This window comes from Harmonia axyridis, chromosome 1, assembly GCF_914767665.1.
Source record: "Harmonia axyridis chromosome 1, icHarAxyr1.1, whole genome shotgun sequence".
In the NCBI taxonomy this organism is placed as follows: Eukaryota; Metazoa; Arthropoda; class Insecta; order Coleoptera; family Coccinellidae; genus Harmonia; species Harmonia axyridis.
Window position 1 is genome coordinate 87,113,108 of NC_059501.1, and position 17,754 is coordinate 87,130,861.

General features: G+C 36.2%; 2 protein-coding genes across 2 annotated transcripts; one reads left to right on the plus strand and one right to left on the minus strand.

The window, feature by feature from the left end:
* Positions 1-253: 253 nt before the first annotated feature.
* Positions 254-4,654, minus strand: LOC123678856 (protein Cep89 homolog). Its single transcript, XM_045616109.1, has 6 exons — positions 3,636-4,654; positions 1,710-2,200; positions 1,191-1,371; positions 882-1,049; positions 597-828; positions 254-518 (listed from the first exon to the last, which is right to left on the minus strand). Exons 1-6 carry the CDS (start codon positions 4,253-4,255, stop codon positions 300-302), a joined length of 1,911 nt encoding a protein of 636 aa, XP_045472065.1. The 5' UTR covers positions 4,256-4,654; the 3' UTR covers positions 254-299.
* A 1,924-nt stretch (positions 4,655-6,578) lies between these two features.
* On the plus strand, positions 6,579-17,094 carry LOC123678865 (venom serine protease 34-like). The gene is made up of 8 exons (XM_045616121.1): positions 6,579-6,735; positions 9,387-9,613; positions 10,159-10,285; positions 11,294-11,427; positions 12,175-12,373; positions 13,397-13,597; positions 14,811-15,119; positions 16,914-17,094. The coding sequence occupies exons 1-8, from the start codon at positions 6,732-6,734 to the stop codon at positions 16,934-16,936; spliced, it is 1,224 nt and encodes a 407-aa protein (XP_045472077.1). The 5' UTR covers positions 6,579-6,731; the 3' UTR covers positions 16,937-17,094.
* Positions 17,095-17,754: the final 660 nt, after the last annotated feature.

Genomic DNA, 17,754 nt, shown 5'->3' on the forward strand with positions numbered 1-17,754 from the left:
TATCATCAGAATCATAGAGAATTCAAGCAAAATTTCGAAAAGGAAATTACTATAGGACTCACGTAGCCTTTGAGCACTCATCAATCATGCGCCAATTGCACCCTTAAAGACCACATATAGGTATCAGTTCTGTGGTGTCCAAGGGCGCGATGGACACATGAATGAAGGACCTTTACTGTGACAATTGTTTATACCAATACTACCCCCTCAAATTGACGTTTTCACCTGAAACCATAGAAATAAAAAATGCAAATCTTTCTTATTTTTCCTTTATTCATCTTCTCCCAAATTGTAAAAAGTTACTCTTCTATCTTATCTCTATATAGTACATAAGGCGATAATGGAAGCTTATTTTGTGTCTGGAGCAATACGCTTTGGTCCGACTGGTTCTTGATGATTTTCTCCAATCGATCGATTTCTTTCTCGTACTCCTCCTTCATCTGCTCTATGGTCTGCTCCTGTTCCTGAATCCTCCCCTCGACAGTGTTTAGCTCCTGCCAAGCACCGCGTTGGACTTCCTGAAAAAGAAATGTAAGTTTTCGTACAGCTAAAATTTCGAGAAATAAAATAAAAATTGCAGTGTTCCATCAACCCACCTTGAGTTGAGACCTCAGACTATCCATCTTTGACGCCATATCTGCACCCATCTTCGTGACTGCCTTGTTCTCCTGCTGCCTGTGGTTCAACGCCTTCAGCAGGGTCTCCTGCTCCTGTACCAAGTCCTTGGCGAAGCTCATCGCCTTGTGCAGCTGTTTCTTGCAGGCCGTTTTCGACGTCTGGCTCTCATTCAGAGCCTGCTCCAGCTCCAGGAACTTGGCCTCTCCTTTTCTGAAACCCGGGACTCTTGAAGTCTACAAGATTTATGGAAGGGGACCATTTACCTTATGTGTTTCTCCAGCTGCTTGATCTTGTCCTCCTTGTCTTGCTTCTCCCTTTGGAGAGTAAGGATCTTTTCTTTCAGCTCGCTGATCTCCTTTGTCCTCGTGTCGAGGTCCACTTTGAGCTTCTCCTTTTCTCTCTCATATTGGTTCTTCAGCTCTTCGTACCACCTGAAACGTACCGAGGTCTTTTTTGTATTATTTTTTAATGGCTTTTATTGTCTATTTTTCTTTTGAGAAAAACTCTCTCGAGTGGAAGTCTATTATAGTCGTTATTTGTTTTTTTAGTTTTTAAAATAAAGGAACACTCACTTTTTACATTCGTTCACGCTGGCTGTGTGAACCGAAATCGGTATATAATTCTTCTTCTCGTTCTTGAAGTCCTCTTGGCTCTGAGCCAGAGCCTTGTTCCTTTCGTTCAGTGTGGTCAATTCGTTTCTACACTTGCAGTATTGGTCGTGCAGCACATTGTAGTCTCTCTTCATCTGTTCAACTACAAGCAAACAGTAATTCAGCTATAGTCAAGTCTATTCGTTTCTTTTGATTCCTAAGTGATTCTTTTAGCCTACTAAGCAAGCAGTTCTGCCAAATCACTACAAGATGAAAACAAATTCCTAATTTGAAACTAGTTACTCGAGAAATTAATTCAGATAATATATACTGGGATTCGCTGGTCTTGTTTCAAAAAACTTCAAAGACAAGCAAAGATCTAAAATAGAAGTGACAACTGATCAGAACTCTGGATCATAGCATTTTCAATCCTGAATTTGCTCCGAGAAAGTAGACACCCTTGAACGATTCACAAAAGCATAAATCCAAGCCTTCACTCACCCTTGCTCTCGTAAACCCTCAAGATCTCATCCACCTTGTCTTGTTTCAACGCGCACTTCTTGATCAACACGTCGTTCTGCTCCTTGCAACTCTCCAGCTCCTTCTTCAACGTGGACAGCTCCTGTTTCAGCTTGCCGCTGCACTGATCGTCCTCGTGGAGTCTAAAATGAAGTTTCGCATTCTCGCTCAGCACCTCTTTCAGCTTACCCGAGAACACAGAAAACTCGCTCTCGTACTCCTCTATGATCTCGTCCTTTTCGTTGATGGTGTCTTGGAAGGCCTCCAGGAGCGGCCCCAGGGTGTGGGAGTTGACCCTGCCCCAGGAGATTGGCACGTGCTTGTGGGAGGAGTGGGAGGGGTCTTGGGGAAACTCTTTGGAGATGCTAGCAGTTTGGTCAGCGTTTGGGTGGTTGTGGAAGTTTTTGTCGACTGTGTCTTTTATTTTGTTTTTTCTTAGTTTCTCTTGGTAGCGTTCCAGCTGCACGTTCAGTCTGTGGAAAGATGTAAGAATATAAAGGCTGTTTTTTTTTAGAGTTATAGAACTTTAAATTGCAATAAAACAACGATGGATTCGATTGACATGAATTTTATTTTTCCGCAAGATAATCTTGTGGCATTACATTTCAAATATGATTTCTGGCATATGACCGCCACGGCTGGCTCGGATGTACTCCAATCTGGATGTCCAATTTTCGATGACTTTTTCCAACATTTGTGGCCGTATATCGGCAACAAATGGTCAAGGGTTTGGGGCTTATCCGCGTAGACCAATGACTTTACATAGCCCCACAGAAAGTAGTCTAGCGGTGTTAAATCACAAGATCTTGGAGGCCAATTTACAGGTCCAAAACGTGAGATTAAGTGGTCACCAAACGTGTCTTTCAATAAATCGATTGTGGCACGAGCTGAGTGACATGTTGCGCCGTCTTGTTGGAACCACAGCTCCTGGACATCATGGTTGTTCAATTGACTGTAACGTTCTGGCCATCATCGTTTTTGAAGAAGTACGGACCAATGATTCCACCAGCCCATAAAGCACACCAAATAGTCAGTTTTTCTGGATGTAACGGTGTTTCGACATACACTTGAGGATTAGCTCCACTCCAAATGCGGCAGTTTCGTTTGTTGACGTAGCCATTCAACTAGAACTGCGCTTCATCGCTAATGGACGTAGTGAGCGATACGTATTGCGCACAGAACCATTATTTTCGAAATAAAATTGCACTATTTGCAAGCGTTACAACCAAACTGAGAATAAATCACTTGACAGCTGTTGAATCGGTCGTCAACTTGAACAGTAATGCCAACTTAAAGTTATATACCTCGAAAAAAAACACCCGTTATTAAAGTTATAGTTTTTGTAGTGTTTGCTACTGATTTTGAGAAAAATATTCCAATATCCAATATTATTATTACCTTATCATAATCAAAATCATCTTGCATATCATAATCAAAATCATAAGCTGCGATGAATGAATGAATTATTAGTTTTGATGATTATCTTCCCAATCTGTAGCGATGATTCATGATAATGTCATATAATCGTCATAAAAATAGTGGGACAACAAGAACACCCTATATTTTGAAATAAAAGACTTCAGGGGCGCATATTTAGTTTTGTCCCTAAAATTGTGTCTTGAATTGTACAAAATTCCGTGTTGATCATCATCATAGAAAATTTAAGCAAATAAAGAAAAATAAATCAATTATTCAGTGACCACAGATCTGGCACAGTTCAAATTTTACGTGTATATAAAAATGCATGACCATTTCAAGCCCCATGCAAAATATCATACAGATAGCGTTATCAGAATCATAAAAATTCAAGAAAATTATCGAAAAAAACTGAGATAACTCAAGGAGAATATCGAAAAACAGACCTCTGCATATTCAATCGTGCTGAAAATTCAATTATTGGCAGATCACCTGTAAACCACAGTCTTCAGCATATTAAGATCCTCACTGAGCTCCAACTTCGCCTTCTTCAAAGAACCATTCTCACTGCTAAACTGATCCAAAACCACCTTGAACTCCTCACAATTCTGACACACTTTGTACTGCTCCAACAGCTCCCTCGTCACCTCGTACTCGGCCGTCAAGCCTTCCAGACGCGACTTCAACAGATCATTCTCCTCCGTCACCGCCAACTTATCGTCCTGCAACCCGCTTACTCTCTCCCTAAGCTTTGTTATCTTCTTCACCGATAAATCCTCCAGTTCGTTAAACTTCGCAATGATTTCTTCTTTTTCCTTGCTCAGTTGTAGGTTATCTTTCCAGAGTTGTTTTTTGGATATCTTCTGGTAGCTTTCCGCCTCTTCTTGTGAAGACTGCTGTGGAGATCTCTCGTTCCTCTCTCTGGATCTGTGTTTGTGTTTTCTTGCCGTTTTTCTCGCCACTTGGAGTTCATTCTCTTGTTGGTTCCGGTGGATTGGCACCTCTGGGTCCTTCCGTCTGGGTTTGGTGGGAACAGTGGTGGCGTACATTATTTTATCTCCCGAGAAACAGTCCGACAACAGTTCTTGCCATTTTCGTGCGATGTTTCGCATACACACAACGGGTGGTCGTTAAATTTGACACAGTTTCGATGAATTTTACGGTTATCGAACCAACAATGTGACGAAAAATCAATGGGTTTGGCACTTCGTGTTGCTGTCTTATGACACGTTATTGTCAAAATGAAAACAAAGCGGTTGGGATTGTTTACGTGTGGTTGCCATAGTGATCGAGTAACCGGTTGGTGAAGGAAACTGTTGTTTTGGTTGGAGGTTGGAGCTTTCGCCGCTAGGTGGAGCCGAATTCGCGGTTAACGCGGTTTCAGAAATACAGTAGTTTATGCATTGTATTGTAGGCATATATCTCTACATCTGGTAATTTATGATAAATTTAATCCAAAGTATGTGGTAGGTTTATAGACAAGCAAACATTGTGATTACTTAGTAGACAAATAAATTGAGAAAAGCTTTAACTGACGCATTTACACTTAGGTGGAATATCTCTTTTTTCTTACTAGCTATAGATTCTTTACCAAAATAAAAAAATGAGCAGCAGCAAGTAGTGTATTGGAAATCTGTCGTATAATATTTTACCAGATTTTTACACTGTGGTTTATTATTTCGTGGTAGAATTCTTCAAATTCACATAAAAAAAATCATAATGAAAAACAGAAGCATTAAATATCATGGTCGAGTTAATTCTTACCCACCCAATTTTAGATTCTTCAGAGATGAAAAAAAATATTTATGATGATCACTTTCTATGTTTTTACTATCAAAAAAAGGAAAAAGCTATAAAACTTGCATAGGTAAATGAATTTCATGAAGATATGATGCTCTGTTTTTGAACGTTACAGTCAATGGTGATCGGTATAGAGCCATGATTACCAACTTTTTCATTCCTGAATTGAACAACCAGGATGTCCAGGAGCTGTGGTACAAACAAGACGGCGCAACATGTCACACAGCTCGTGCCACAATCGATTTATTGAAAGACACGTTTGGTTACCGCCTAATTTCACATTTTGGACCTGTGAATTAGCCTCCAAGATCTTGTGATTTAACACCGCTAGACTACTTTCTGTGGGGCTATGTAAAGTCATTGGTCTATGCGGATAAGCCACAAACCCTTGACCATTTGGAAGACAACATTTACCGTGTTATTGTCGATATACAGCCACAAATGTTGGAAAAAGTCATCGAAAATTGGACGTCCAGATTGGCCTACATCCGAGCCAGCCGTGGCGGTCATATGCCAGAAATCATATTTCAAATGTAATGCCACAAGATTATCTTGCGGATAAATAAAATTCATGTCAATCGAATAATCCATCGTTGTTTTATTGCAATTTAAACTTCTATAGTTCTAAAAAAACCACCCTTTATATCTTTCTACAGAAAGTACCTATCTAAGATGCCGAAAACTATGTGAGATATTTATCAAGAAGCATCTTACCTTACGTAACGTAATAAACATGTTACAAAAGTCGAAATGAATTTATACAACGGAATTTTGGAAAATCTTACTCTTTGCAAAAATTACTCATCTCAAAACTTGATAATTTTAAAAATTATATCAGAGTTCTCTAATGTTGATAGTTTAGAGATATAAACTCTTCAAAATTTTCGTAAGAGCATTGGAAATGATCAGTAGATTTGTTTATTTTATTAATTGATATAATCAAATTCGAACTCAAAATTTGAGAGGAAAGAATATTGCATCAACTTTCACAGAAACAGGTGTTGGATATTTGGAGTTGGATCAATATTACAACGTTTCAAATCAAACTGATAATTTATTGGGAAAATAATAACCAAGAATTTAGTGTTTTGATAGATCTTTTTATTGAGCGTTCGTTGATTACTTTTTATCAGTATATCATTTTGATATTCAAATTTTATAAAAAATGTATGCTTTGTCCTTGGATCCCTGTATCTTCTAGCACCCTGGCATTTCTTCGATATACTATGCAGTTAACCGAAAAACTTCCAAACAAGTTATTAAGGGATAAAAAAACATTAAATCTTTGTAACAAATTTGCAGTGTTTTTCCAAAAGTAAACTAATTGTTTCGAAGATATGATATAGTTTAGAAATACGTTTAGCTCTCACATAATTATGCATTACAGTTTAAAGTCTATACAAAATATCACTTTTCAAAAAACATAACAGCACTCGTAAAAAGGACATTTAACCATATCTAGTCCACAATAAAACTAATTAGTTTCACTCTACTTTATCTACGAAAATAGTGACATTAGAATAGGAAAACCGTGAAAAGAACTTGGAACCAATTTTCACGTCGTTTTTCAAAAATATTCCACGAAATGTTTTCAATTTCCGTAATGGTTCATTCTGAAAGGGATTGTTTAAACTAGATAAAAAGTATACGTAAGAAAGATAAAGCACGAACAGCACAATTCATAATATTTTTATTTCGAACGTTTTTTTTTATCTTTCAGAAGTCATGAGTGTTTAGTTCAGCTCACCTTGTGAATTTTCTGAGTGATATTAATAAATTTGTTTTGCGATGGGTAAGGATTGTGTTTTGGACGTTTCGAGCTCATCGTTTAGAGGAAGCTGCAAATATTTAATTTAATTTAGATTGAGATAACTGTGTCCAAGTTATTTTCAAAAATATTATTTCTATTCAGAACGATTGTAATACATATGCTTTGGTATTCTCGATTCTAGCTTCGAATTCACTTGATTATTGTGGCATCGGAAACTACAGGGTCTTCCAGAATAGGTGGTCAATAATTAACCACGTTATATTTCATGCAGAAGTTTTTTTTCTGAAATAATTTCTTGGCGCTGTAACACCCTTATCAAGATACGACTCTTGAGATGGATTTTATTTTTCCGTAATTAACTCAGCGAAATTGTATAGTGGCCTATGAATATACTGTATCCAAAGTGTTCACAATAGAAAACATACTTCCGAAAATTTGAAAATATTGAGGTACGAAAAAGTTATTCGGAAATTTTTACCTTGAAACCACCAGTTTGAGACACACATGATTGAAATTTTTACAGTAGTAGTTAGAGGTTTCAAATTACAAGAAATCTACCAAAATTCATGATTTTTGCTGGCTTAGTTTCGAAGAAAATTTATGAAATCCATCTTGCTTCATAAAGAATAATTTTTTGAAAATGAATTAATAGAACTTCCCCTAATATTTGGGTAGACTGGTGGTGAAATTTTGACCACTTATTATGGGAGACCCTGTTGAAAGATGGATACATTAATTTCAGCATGAAAATCTGATGCTGGATTCTTCTACAGAGTTTTCCAATGAGACATTTCATTTTGAAGCTCTCATCATTTGACGTATAAACTACGAAATTAATAAAAGTGGAACGATATTTTCTTTAACAATGCATTGGAAATAATAATATTCACTACAAAAATAGTGAAAATTCGCAAAAGAAGAGTACAGAAATAGTGAAACTGGTAGAAAAAGTTGAGATGTTGGGACAAGTTAGTGATGTGAAGAATCGAAACTGTGTCGTTCAAGAACAACTCAGAATATAGCTGCTGTAGCCAATACTTTTCACGAAAACCCATGTTTGTCGATTCCTAGTCGATCTTGGTAATTAGGCATTCAACAATTGACACTATTCCGAATTTTGTATGAATAAGGCTTTTTAAAGTTCAGTTAACAGAAGAACTCAAGCCGGTCGATCACCAGCAACGTCGTATCTTTGCTGATTTTTTTTTAGTATAAAAATGAAAACTCTTATTGGAAAACTCTATACTAGTCCAAAAGAGTTCATTGTGGAAATCCTAGAAGAGAGCAAAAATTAGAATTTTTCTTCGAATGGGTTGATTCATTATTGGAATCGATAAAATCCATTACAAACGACAACTATTTCAACAGAAAGTGTCAAGCTTCATCGGTCATTCCTACATAGCCTGGGACATTGTTCTCTAATCTTTTCTGGGAAAACACGCGAAAATAAAATACATAATCATCTCACTTTCGACACGAACAATAGTAAATTGACATAAGCAAGATAAAAATCATATATTTGCCATGATTTTCAATCAGAGTTAATCATTGCTAGATATAATAATAATATAATGGACACAATTGACAAAACGTTAGACAGCATTTTTTTTGTTGAGATTTCACCATGTGTTTCTCCCAACTTTCTCACGAAGATTGGGGTGATGGCTACCTTGCTTTTGGCATGAACAATGCAGTGTTCTTTTGAAATGGAAACTAATGGAAAATACTATGTCATTCAGGATAGAAAACAAAGAAACTTGAACGTAAACAAAAAAGTAAAATTTCAAAACAGACTTTCAGTCAGATGAATTGAAGAACTGCTGAATTCGGTCAGTATGGGCTAACTGAGCGACATAAATATTTCTAGAGATCCATTTGAGATTATTAAAACATCTTTTTTCTAAAATCATTCAAGAATGCCTACTTTCTCAGAGAAAAATCAGACAACGCTATATAAAGACATTTTTTTTTGTTTTGGTGAGAATATTACTTACACATTTCTCTTCGACACTTCTGCATCCAAATATTATTTTTACTATGATCACTACATTTCTGAAAGATTCCTCAATATATTCTCCGGCAAATTTTAAAAATTTGCAATAACTGCTACTTGCTTGTACAACATTTACTGAATATTTTCTTTATATTGGCTTATAAGTTTCTTTCATTTCAAATTATCTTAGGTCGTTCGTTTTGGTATTAGGTATTTTAGTAAGTAATTCAATAAATACCTAGAAGTGATTGGGCGATTGCGTAATAAATAATAATAAAAGACCAAATTTCATTACATTTTCAAATCGGAAGGTCATCTTTTTTTTAGGCAATAAATCCATAGAATATTCATAATTTTTCTTGGATTTATTCGGCAACGAATACCTATATTACGCACATTACTGAACTCCAACGCTTATTGGCCTAGGCAATTTACATTGTCTTCGGGGAAATTACCGCTTTTACTTCTAGATACAATGAGATTTTTTTGATATTCTTGTTTTTTTCTTTTTTTTTGAATATATATTATCTTATTATACGAATGGTATTCCTTAATCAGTCTGATAACTTTGTACCTTCAAGAAAACAATTCTATAATTTCTAGGATCCGCAAATAACAAATATTTAAAAATCGATTTTTTAAATTTTACAAACATTTTCTGAAAAATTATTTTTTTCAGGGGTACCCATGCTCTTATTGGCTATGGCCCTGCCCTTCCTGAACATGTTGATGTCAGTGAGCGGACAATGTAGTTTCGCTCAACATATAGAACTAGGAAAGCAGTACTACATTTACAATGAAGAATACCCTAAGAACTATAGAAGAGGTACCAACTGCAGATGGAGCGCTACAAGTGAACCTGGTACTCAGATTGTGCTGACTTGCGAAGTGATAAATATCCCAGAAGTGAGTTGAATAATGATTTTTAGCTTCTCAAGTAAAATAAATATGGCGTTATTAACTTAATCTAATGAAAAATTATGCAACCCATAGAATAAGAAAGTACATTTGTGCGATATAATTCAGAAATGGTTTTCAACCAGAGTATGAGATTGAGAATCAATAAAATTAGTGACTTTTCATAATATGGAAAAATAAATTACCAGGAACATATTTATAATTTTATTTTGTTGCGGGTAACTAATATATTTTTTGATATTAAATTTTTTTCCTCCGGCAGAAGGAAAAGTGAAACTTCCGTTGACAGAGAAATTTAACTTTTCTGTCATCCTATCGAAAGAAGTATGATAATTGTACCTACGCTTGAGAATTAACTTTTTTTTTCGATGTCTTATTGATTGACCATAAATATACCTATTTTGGTCATTTATTTCGAAAATGAATTATCGTAGTCATACGTAACCTAACCTGACCTAACCTAACCATCGAATAGAAACAAGTGCCATAAAATATAAGAATCAATCACCGTCAACTTTTTGAATTTTTTTCAGTCGAAAGAATGCTATTACGATAAACTTGCTGTTTCTCTATCTGGAAACCCCACCTTTGCAGATGCTCATAATTATTGTGGAAAGGGAACATTGAGTTTGATATCTGAACGCAACTCGTTAGAAATAGGTAAGATTTTTCTACTAAGAAATTTATTTCCTGTCATTGAATTCCCAAGTAGCAGTTCGAACAAACACTCTATTCAGGGGTTTCATAAGACTTTGATTGGCAGATCAACTCGTTTTTAGGAACCCACTATAGAACATACAGATATACAGAGTGCTCCTAAATTGAAGGTTCAAACGAAAATGACAGATTCTTCGGAACATTTTAAGAAAAAAAAAAGTGGCTCGCAATCACTTTGTTTTCAAGATACAGAGTGTTAAAGTTTGATTCTTATTGAAGTTTTCCTTTCTCATAGCAGCTTCTCTTCACAAGATATTCAACTTAAATTTGGCATATATATTCCAATTTGAAATTCTCATTATATGCTAATTCTGAATGCATATCTAGAGAGTGTTATTTTTGCTGGAACAGTGCCCGCTTCTTACTTCAAAACCTTTATTGGTGGACCACTAGTAGTTTAGAAAAATATGAAAAGTAACTTTGGTTCAATTCTAAACTTTTTGGTTTTTTGTAGTTTTGACATATCTGCTACCGATTTTGGGAAAAAAATTTTAAAACAATTCTTATCATTCAGTTAGCTACGATGAATACATTTATTATGATTTTTGAAACTTGTTCACCCAATCTGTAGCGAAAATTGATGAAGATTCAACAAACTAGTGTAATCACTAATCAGCACATAAAAGTAGGACTACAAGAAATACCCTGTATCTAAAAAAAAAGCGTTTTCAAGCACAAGTTTATAGAATTTTTATTTCTTAAAAAAAATTTTCTTATTATCATTACAATTCTCTCATCTTATCAAGAATTTCTCAATTTCCTTTGTACCTCAAATTTAGGAACACCCTGTATATACCACAGAATCGAACGTTCATAAACATTTCTTCAACTGAATAGATTCCAATGGTATCAGTATCTGGATGGATAACCATTCTGTTGATGATATTCATGGAAAAATTGAAATTGAATTGAATTTTTTCTATCCTTTTAGATAACTGACTGTTATTTCAGGACTTTTCTCCAGTTATTGGAGTCCTACCAGCCAAACTGGGAATTTCATTTGTAGCGTAGCCTCTATTCAGGGCAATGTTCCAACAACTACCACAAAGAGGCCAGTGACGTGCGATTGTGGATGGAAACAAGGGGTGAGAACCAGTTTTTTATTGAATAGCACAATATAAACTTCCTACAAGGGTGAATGTCAAAAGGGTCAAACATTCGGAATAAGGATATCTTAAACGACATTTGTTTTGAAATCAATAATATCAGAATCTTCGGAACTGAACACATTTTTGTCCTAATTAGTTTTTAAACAATTCTACGTTGAACTGTTTCGCAAAAGATTTCTTTACTCAATTCCAAGAACGTTTAAAAATACTACGTATTTGCAGAATCTGAAAATGAAAAATTTTTTCGAAAAAAACTTTTTCTGCCAAAAAATTGTGAGTCCTCAAGCCACCATTTTTTTCCTAAGAATCCCACTAACTCATGAACCGTTCAATTTTCATCCAAGGTATGGCAAATTGCCGAAATTGTCGTCAAAAAGACTATCTAACGATGCAATGATATACTGGGTGTGTCATTTGAAATAAGGAAGTAGTAGTCTGTTTCTGGTATAACCGAAAGTTGTAGAGATCTGAAAATATTTCAGGGAGAAATATCATTGTGTCAAACCCCAATATGCAAATTTTCAGCTCTAAATTATGATTTTTGTCCATAAACATAGTCCTCTGTGACTGCTTGTTTTTTTTTTCAAATGAAACAGTTTTGATCGTTCAATTTTCGCCTATTCCATTTCTAAAGATATCGAAACCAAGACCCAAATATAAAAACAAATTTTTTCCTGGATAAGGAATGTTGACATAGTCTCTTTACTGGCTTTTTGTTCACAGATGAGAATTGTAGGAGGTCATGAAACAGGAGTTAACGAATATCCCTTCATGTCTGCACTTGTTGATGCAGAACTTGGCAGTTTGTATTGTGGGGCCAGCATAATATCAGAACGATACGCTTTAACTGCAGCACATTGTCTGACCAACAGAATGATCAACAATATAGGACTTTTAGTTGGTGAACACAACATTTCCACAGGTCAGTTAAGAGTGAGTAAGAGTTAGTCTTAGTCGCCTTGGAAAAGTTCAGTTACGTTGCAGTATATTAATTATTGTATTTAAGTTTATTTGATCAGCCATATTGAAAAATAAGAGGAAAAAGTGAGAGTAAAAGCAAATCCTTCAATCACTAAGATTACTTTTCACTTGCGAGCAAATGCTTCTGCTCAGAATTACATGGATCCACAAGAAAAACACATGTTGAAATGGGGAGAGCTGCTGTTCTGTAGAACAGCTGCTTTCCACATTCTCTTTTTCCACAATTTAGTTGAGGTGAATAATTATGCGAGTAATATTATCGCACTTAAACAATTTCCATTGTTCACTAAGTAATGCAACATCGAAGATTTCTTAACAGAATTGACAAACTTGATTTTGTCAGGAACGTACCCATTTGGATAAAAACAGCCATATCTTTTCTCTTTGAATAACAAATGACTTGTGTGAAACCTCTTTGAAATCACTATAAAATAGACAATTCATTGGTGTAATGTGCAGCCGTAGCTCGGTACATTTTTTTTCCACTACGATGGGCTAAACTTCATGAATAATCCACTACCAGAATTTCCAATAAAAATATTTCTCATAGCCCCCCTTTAAAATGTTCGAAGGATGTTTTTAATGTAAACGTTGAAATCATTCTTCAGCAATATTTTACTGAAAAACTTAAACAAAAAGCTGTAAAATTGTACCAACCGTAAGGACAAAACTATTGGAAGGGGCAAAAAGTCATTATTTTCCAAAAAAAAAAAATCTCGAAAACGATAAGACTTTTATAATGGGAATTTTGTCATAGCAGGTGGGTTATCCTTTGATCTACATTCTCCCTCGGTTTGACGTGGTCTTTACGGGACACCCTGTATGTCTCACAGATTAAATTCAAGTCATTACTTATAGCTTTATGCCCATCACCAGTTAGAATTCAACCTGACTCTGACGTTGAGAACTAATCTCATTCTATTGAAACAAACTCTCAAGAAGAACTTAACACATTTTTTTTCAGGTACCGACACACCTTATTCGAGAATCTATCTCCTGAATAGATTCATAATTCATCCAGACTTCGAACCACAAACTCAGAACAACGACATAGCCCTGGTGAAAACAAAATTAAGTATTGAATTCAGTCTCTACGTCGGCCCAGTGTGTTTGCCATTCAGGTACAGCAGTAACGATTTCAGAGGCCTGCCTGTGACAGCTCTAGGTGAGTGAATATTTCAGAGACAATACGATGCAATTGACAGAGAAGATGGTTGTATCTTATTCACGAATGGTGGATTTAATTTGCTGGCAACGTATCTAATACAGGTTGTTGCAAATTTAATATTTTCGAGTAGAAACAAAAAATTGAGAGTAATGTTGAGAGGTTTATTCAACATTGGGTGAGAGCATCTGTCAACCTTCAATCAATCAATGATATTACGCAGAAACAAGTTTGAGGATTGCAACAAAGTTAACAATCAAAATCTTCAATAAGGAGAATTGTTACAATTCTCATTAAATATCCGCATATACAATTCAATTGTAAAGGGTGTTTTTTTTTAGATCTTCTTGTGGCATTACATTTTAAATATGACTTCTGGCATATGACCGCCACGGCTGGCTCGGATGTAGTCTAATCTGGACGTCCAATTTTCGATGACTTTTTCCAACATTTGTAGCCGTATATCGGCAATAACACGGCGAATGTTGTCTTCCAAATGGTCAAGGGTTTGTGGCTTATCCGCATAGACCAATGACTTTATATAGCCCCACAGATAGTAGTCTAGCGGTGTTATATCACAAGATCTTGGAGGCCAATTCAAAGGTCCAGAACTTTCAATAAATCGATTGTGGCACGAGCTGTGTGACATGTTGCGCCGTCTTGTTGGAACCACAGCTCCTGGATATCATGGTTGTTCAATTCATGAATGAAAAAAATAGTAATCATGGCTCTATACCGATCACCATTGCCTGTAACGTTCTGGTCATCATCGTTTTCGAAGAAGTACGGACCAATGATTCCACCAGCCCATAAAGCGCACCAAACAGTCAGTTTTTCTGGATGTAACGGTGTTTCGACATACACTTGAGGATTAGCTTCACTCCAAATGCGGCAGTTTTGTTTGTTGACGTAGCCATATAACCAGAAGTGCGCTTCATCGCTAATGGACGTAGTGCGCGATACGGATTCCGCACAGAACCATTATTTTCGAAATAAAATTGCACTATTTGCAAGCGTTGTTCAGGCGTGAGTCTATTCATGATGAATTGCCAAACGAAACTGAGAATAAATCACTTGACAGCTGTTAAATCGGTCACCATCTTGAACAGTAATGCCAACTTAAAGTTATATACCTCGAAAAAAAACACCCATTATGACTAACTTTCCTTATCTTGGCTATCGAAGTAACTAAGTTTTGTTTGGGTCTTTTCAGGATGGGGCTCCGAAGAATTCTCAGGTCCAAGGTCAGACGTCCTCCAAGAGGTCACGTTGAACGTCATCAGCAATGCCGAATGTTCCAACACAGAGAAGAATGTGACGTACCAACAGCTATGTACTTATGCACCCAATAAAGACTCTTGTCAAAGTGATTCTGGAGGTCCGTTGGTTTGGATGCAAAGCAGTATTAGAAGACTGGAACTGGTCGGTGTGATATCCTTTGGTTTAGGCTGTGCCACTTTAAGACCCTCTGTTAATGTGAGGGTCACTTCTTACCTTTCTTGGATAGTTAGCAATAGTCCAGGTGAGATTGATTTTTAAGATTTTGTTTACTACACTGCGCAAAAGAATCAACGCACATTATGGAAATCTCAAATTTATTCTACAACTGAAGGTGTTCTCAATGATAATTATTTTTATCAGAATTATGCATGCATTTGTTATCCACTTTCAACGTTTTTCTTCAATACAGATGTTTTTTCCCAGCAGGAATAAAAGAAGATGAGATTATCATCAGATTTTGAATGTATTGGCAACATTCTGAAATCAGTTGTTCTCGATCAATTCTAGTGATCAATAGATTTTTTTTTCTTTGATTTTCTACACTCGATCGCTATGCAACGCGAAACACGCAATTTGACCCAAGAGGAATGTGCCCAAGCGGTAGTTTTGCGAGAAGAAGGTTGGACATATACAAGAATTGCAGAAAGGTTTGGAGTTTCCCATACAAGTGTGTCCAGAATGTTGCAGCGATTCAGGGAGACAGGTATGAATGTCCGAAGACCAGGACAGGGTAGACCACGGGTAACAACTGCCATTCAAGAACGTTACTTGAGAGTTCTTCGTTGAGACAACGGTTTGCGACCGCAACCTCCTTCAAAATCAGCTTGAGCAAACTCATGGGGTGCAAATTAGCACTCAGACAATAAGAAATAGCCTCAGAGAATATGATTTAAGGCCTCGTGTCGCGGCAAGAGGCCCAGCTCTTACCCCAGCCCATCGAAGGGCGCGTTTGGATTTTGCGATAGAGCATATCCATTGGGAAGAGGCTGATTGGGAAAGAGTTCTCTTCACAGATGAGTCTAGATTCTGGCTCTACCATTGTGATCGACGTTCCCTTGTATACAGACGTCCTCATGAAAGATATGCTCAGTGCAATTTCCTGAATACTACTGGTCTCGGGGAAGGATCGATTATAGTATGGGGTGGAATATCTTTGACTGCTCGCACAGACCTTGTGGTCGTTGATAATGGAGCTATGAATGCTAATAGGTATATAAGGAACATTCTTGAAGAGCATGTAGTGCCATTTGCCCCATACATTGGTGAAAATTTCATTTTTATGGACGATAATGCCAGACCCCATCGTGCGCGCATCGTTCAGGAGTACCTTGAAGAGGTTGAAGTCTCTCGAATGGAATGGCCAACAAGAAGTCCAGATCTCAATCCGATTGAGCAGGTTTGGGACAACCTCAATAGAAGGCTGAGAAGTTCAGAAAATCATCCAGCTACTCTTAATGACTTAGGAATCCAACTCAGAGAAATCTGGGAGGGATTAGATCAGAACATTTTGAGATCACTCATTTTGAGTATGAACCGTCGTTGCTGAGCTGTAATTAACGCAAGGGGTGGAAATACCAAGTATTAAATTACTTATCAGCATTCCAGTATTTTGAAAATTGTTTATTTCTCTTCTTTCATATAAGATTCGGTGAAATCCTGAATTTTTCTTCCATTAAATGTGTCTTGTTTCGTTCAAAACCTTCCCGAGAGAACATAAAAAATAAGTTATAAAGTCAATGTAGAGTTAACTTTCATTAAAATTGAGATTTTCAGAATGTGTGTTAATTTTTTTGCGCAGTGTATATTGATTTGATTGGATAGAAGCTACAAAAACGGTTTCTGGAAGAGTATAAGCTTGCATGCTTGTTCTAGGTGAAATAAATATTCTGTTTTGCCCAAATTCAAAGCCAACATGTTGTGATGTATTCACATAAAGTTTGCTTTCAACTGTAAATAGACAAGAGCTCATGTGTCGAATAGATCTTCATATTTATTTTCTTAACGAAAATTATTTTTACTTCAATTTTTTTTTCAGATACAAACTACTGCATACGGTAGTCATCCAAACATCCAAATTGGACATCACTGTCACAAGAGATATCATCTCAACTACGTTTGAGGATAATATTATGAATTTTATTTATTTTAGTTCGAAGAAGTAATTTAAGTTATTTAAATTGTTTATTTTCCAAAATGAAATAAATGTGTTAATTTTATCAATTGATTTATTATAATATTCCCTTAATCTAATTTGACATCATTGACGGAAATAAAGCAGCCAATGAAAATGGAATCAAGGCAACAACAGTTGGGCAAGAACTGTATTCACTACGCTTGAAAAAGAACACAGTAATGAAAGCTCCAGAATAGTTTATGATGAAAAGCCATGTTAGCCTCGCAAACAGTTGATATAAAGTTCAATTGTTCTACCCAGCGATTTTTTTCCGGTCAAACAGTAAAGTTTCAAAAACCTTAATCATTTTTTTAGCTGCTGCAACATTACTCGTTCCAATTTCAAAAACCACAAGTCAAAGAGGTTGTGGTATTTCTTTCTTATGAACAGTTTCACAAATATTCCAAAGTAAGTGTTCAGCTGTCCCACTGGCTTCTTGACAGAAGCAGTATGTATAGTCTGGGCTCTTTCCCATGTTCCACAGATGATAATTCACAGGGCAATGTCCCATCAGCAAAATGCTCAATTCTCAGTTAGTAAGAGTATCTATTTGTTCCAGCTCCTCTAGTAACAAAGGAATAACTTGGCCTGTCTTTGACTAATGATCATTCGTTAGAACCAAAGTTTTTCTTTTGTTACGCTATTTCAATGCTCCGCAATCGATTCAAGACCTTAAAGATTTAGAATTCGGGCTTTAGTTTTC

Excerpts from the sequence above, each read along its gene's own strand:
- LOC123678865 (XM_045616121.1), top strand. Across the intron at positions 9,614-10,158 it reads AAGTGATAAATATCCCAGAA|TCGAAAGAATGCTATTACGA; the intron begins GTGAGTTGAATA and ends AATTTTTTTCAG. Across the intron at positions 13,598-14,810 it reads CCTGCCTGTGACAGCTCTAG|GATGGGGCTCCGAAGAATTC; the intron begins GTGAGTGAATAT and ends GGGTCTTTTCAG.
- LOC123678856 (XM_045616109.1), bottom strand. The coding sequence starts at position 4,255 with ATGCGAAACATCGCACGAAAATGGCAAGAACTGTTGTCGGACTGTTTC. Across the intron at positions 1,050-1,190 it reads AGCGTGAACGAATGTAAAAA|GTGGTACGAAGAGCTGAAGA; the intron begins GTGAGTGTTCCT and ends GGTACGTTTCAG. Across the intron at positions 519-596 it reads GTCTGAGGTCTCAACTCAAG|GAAGTCCAACGCGGTGCTTG; the intron begins GTGGGTTGATGG and ends TTTCTTTTTCAG.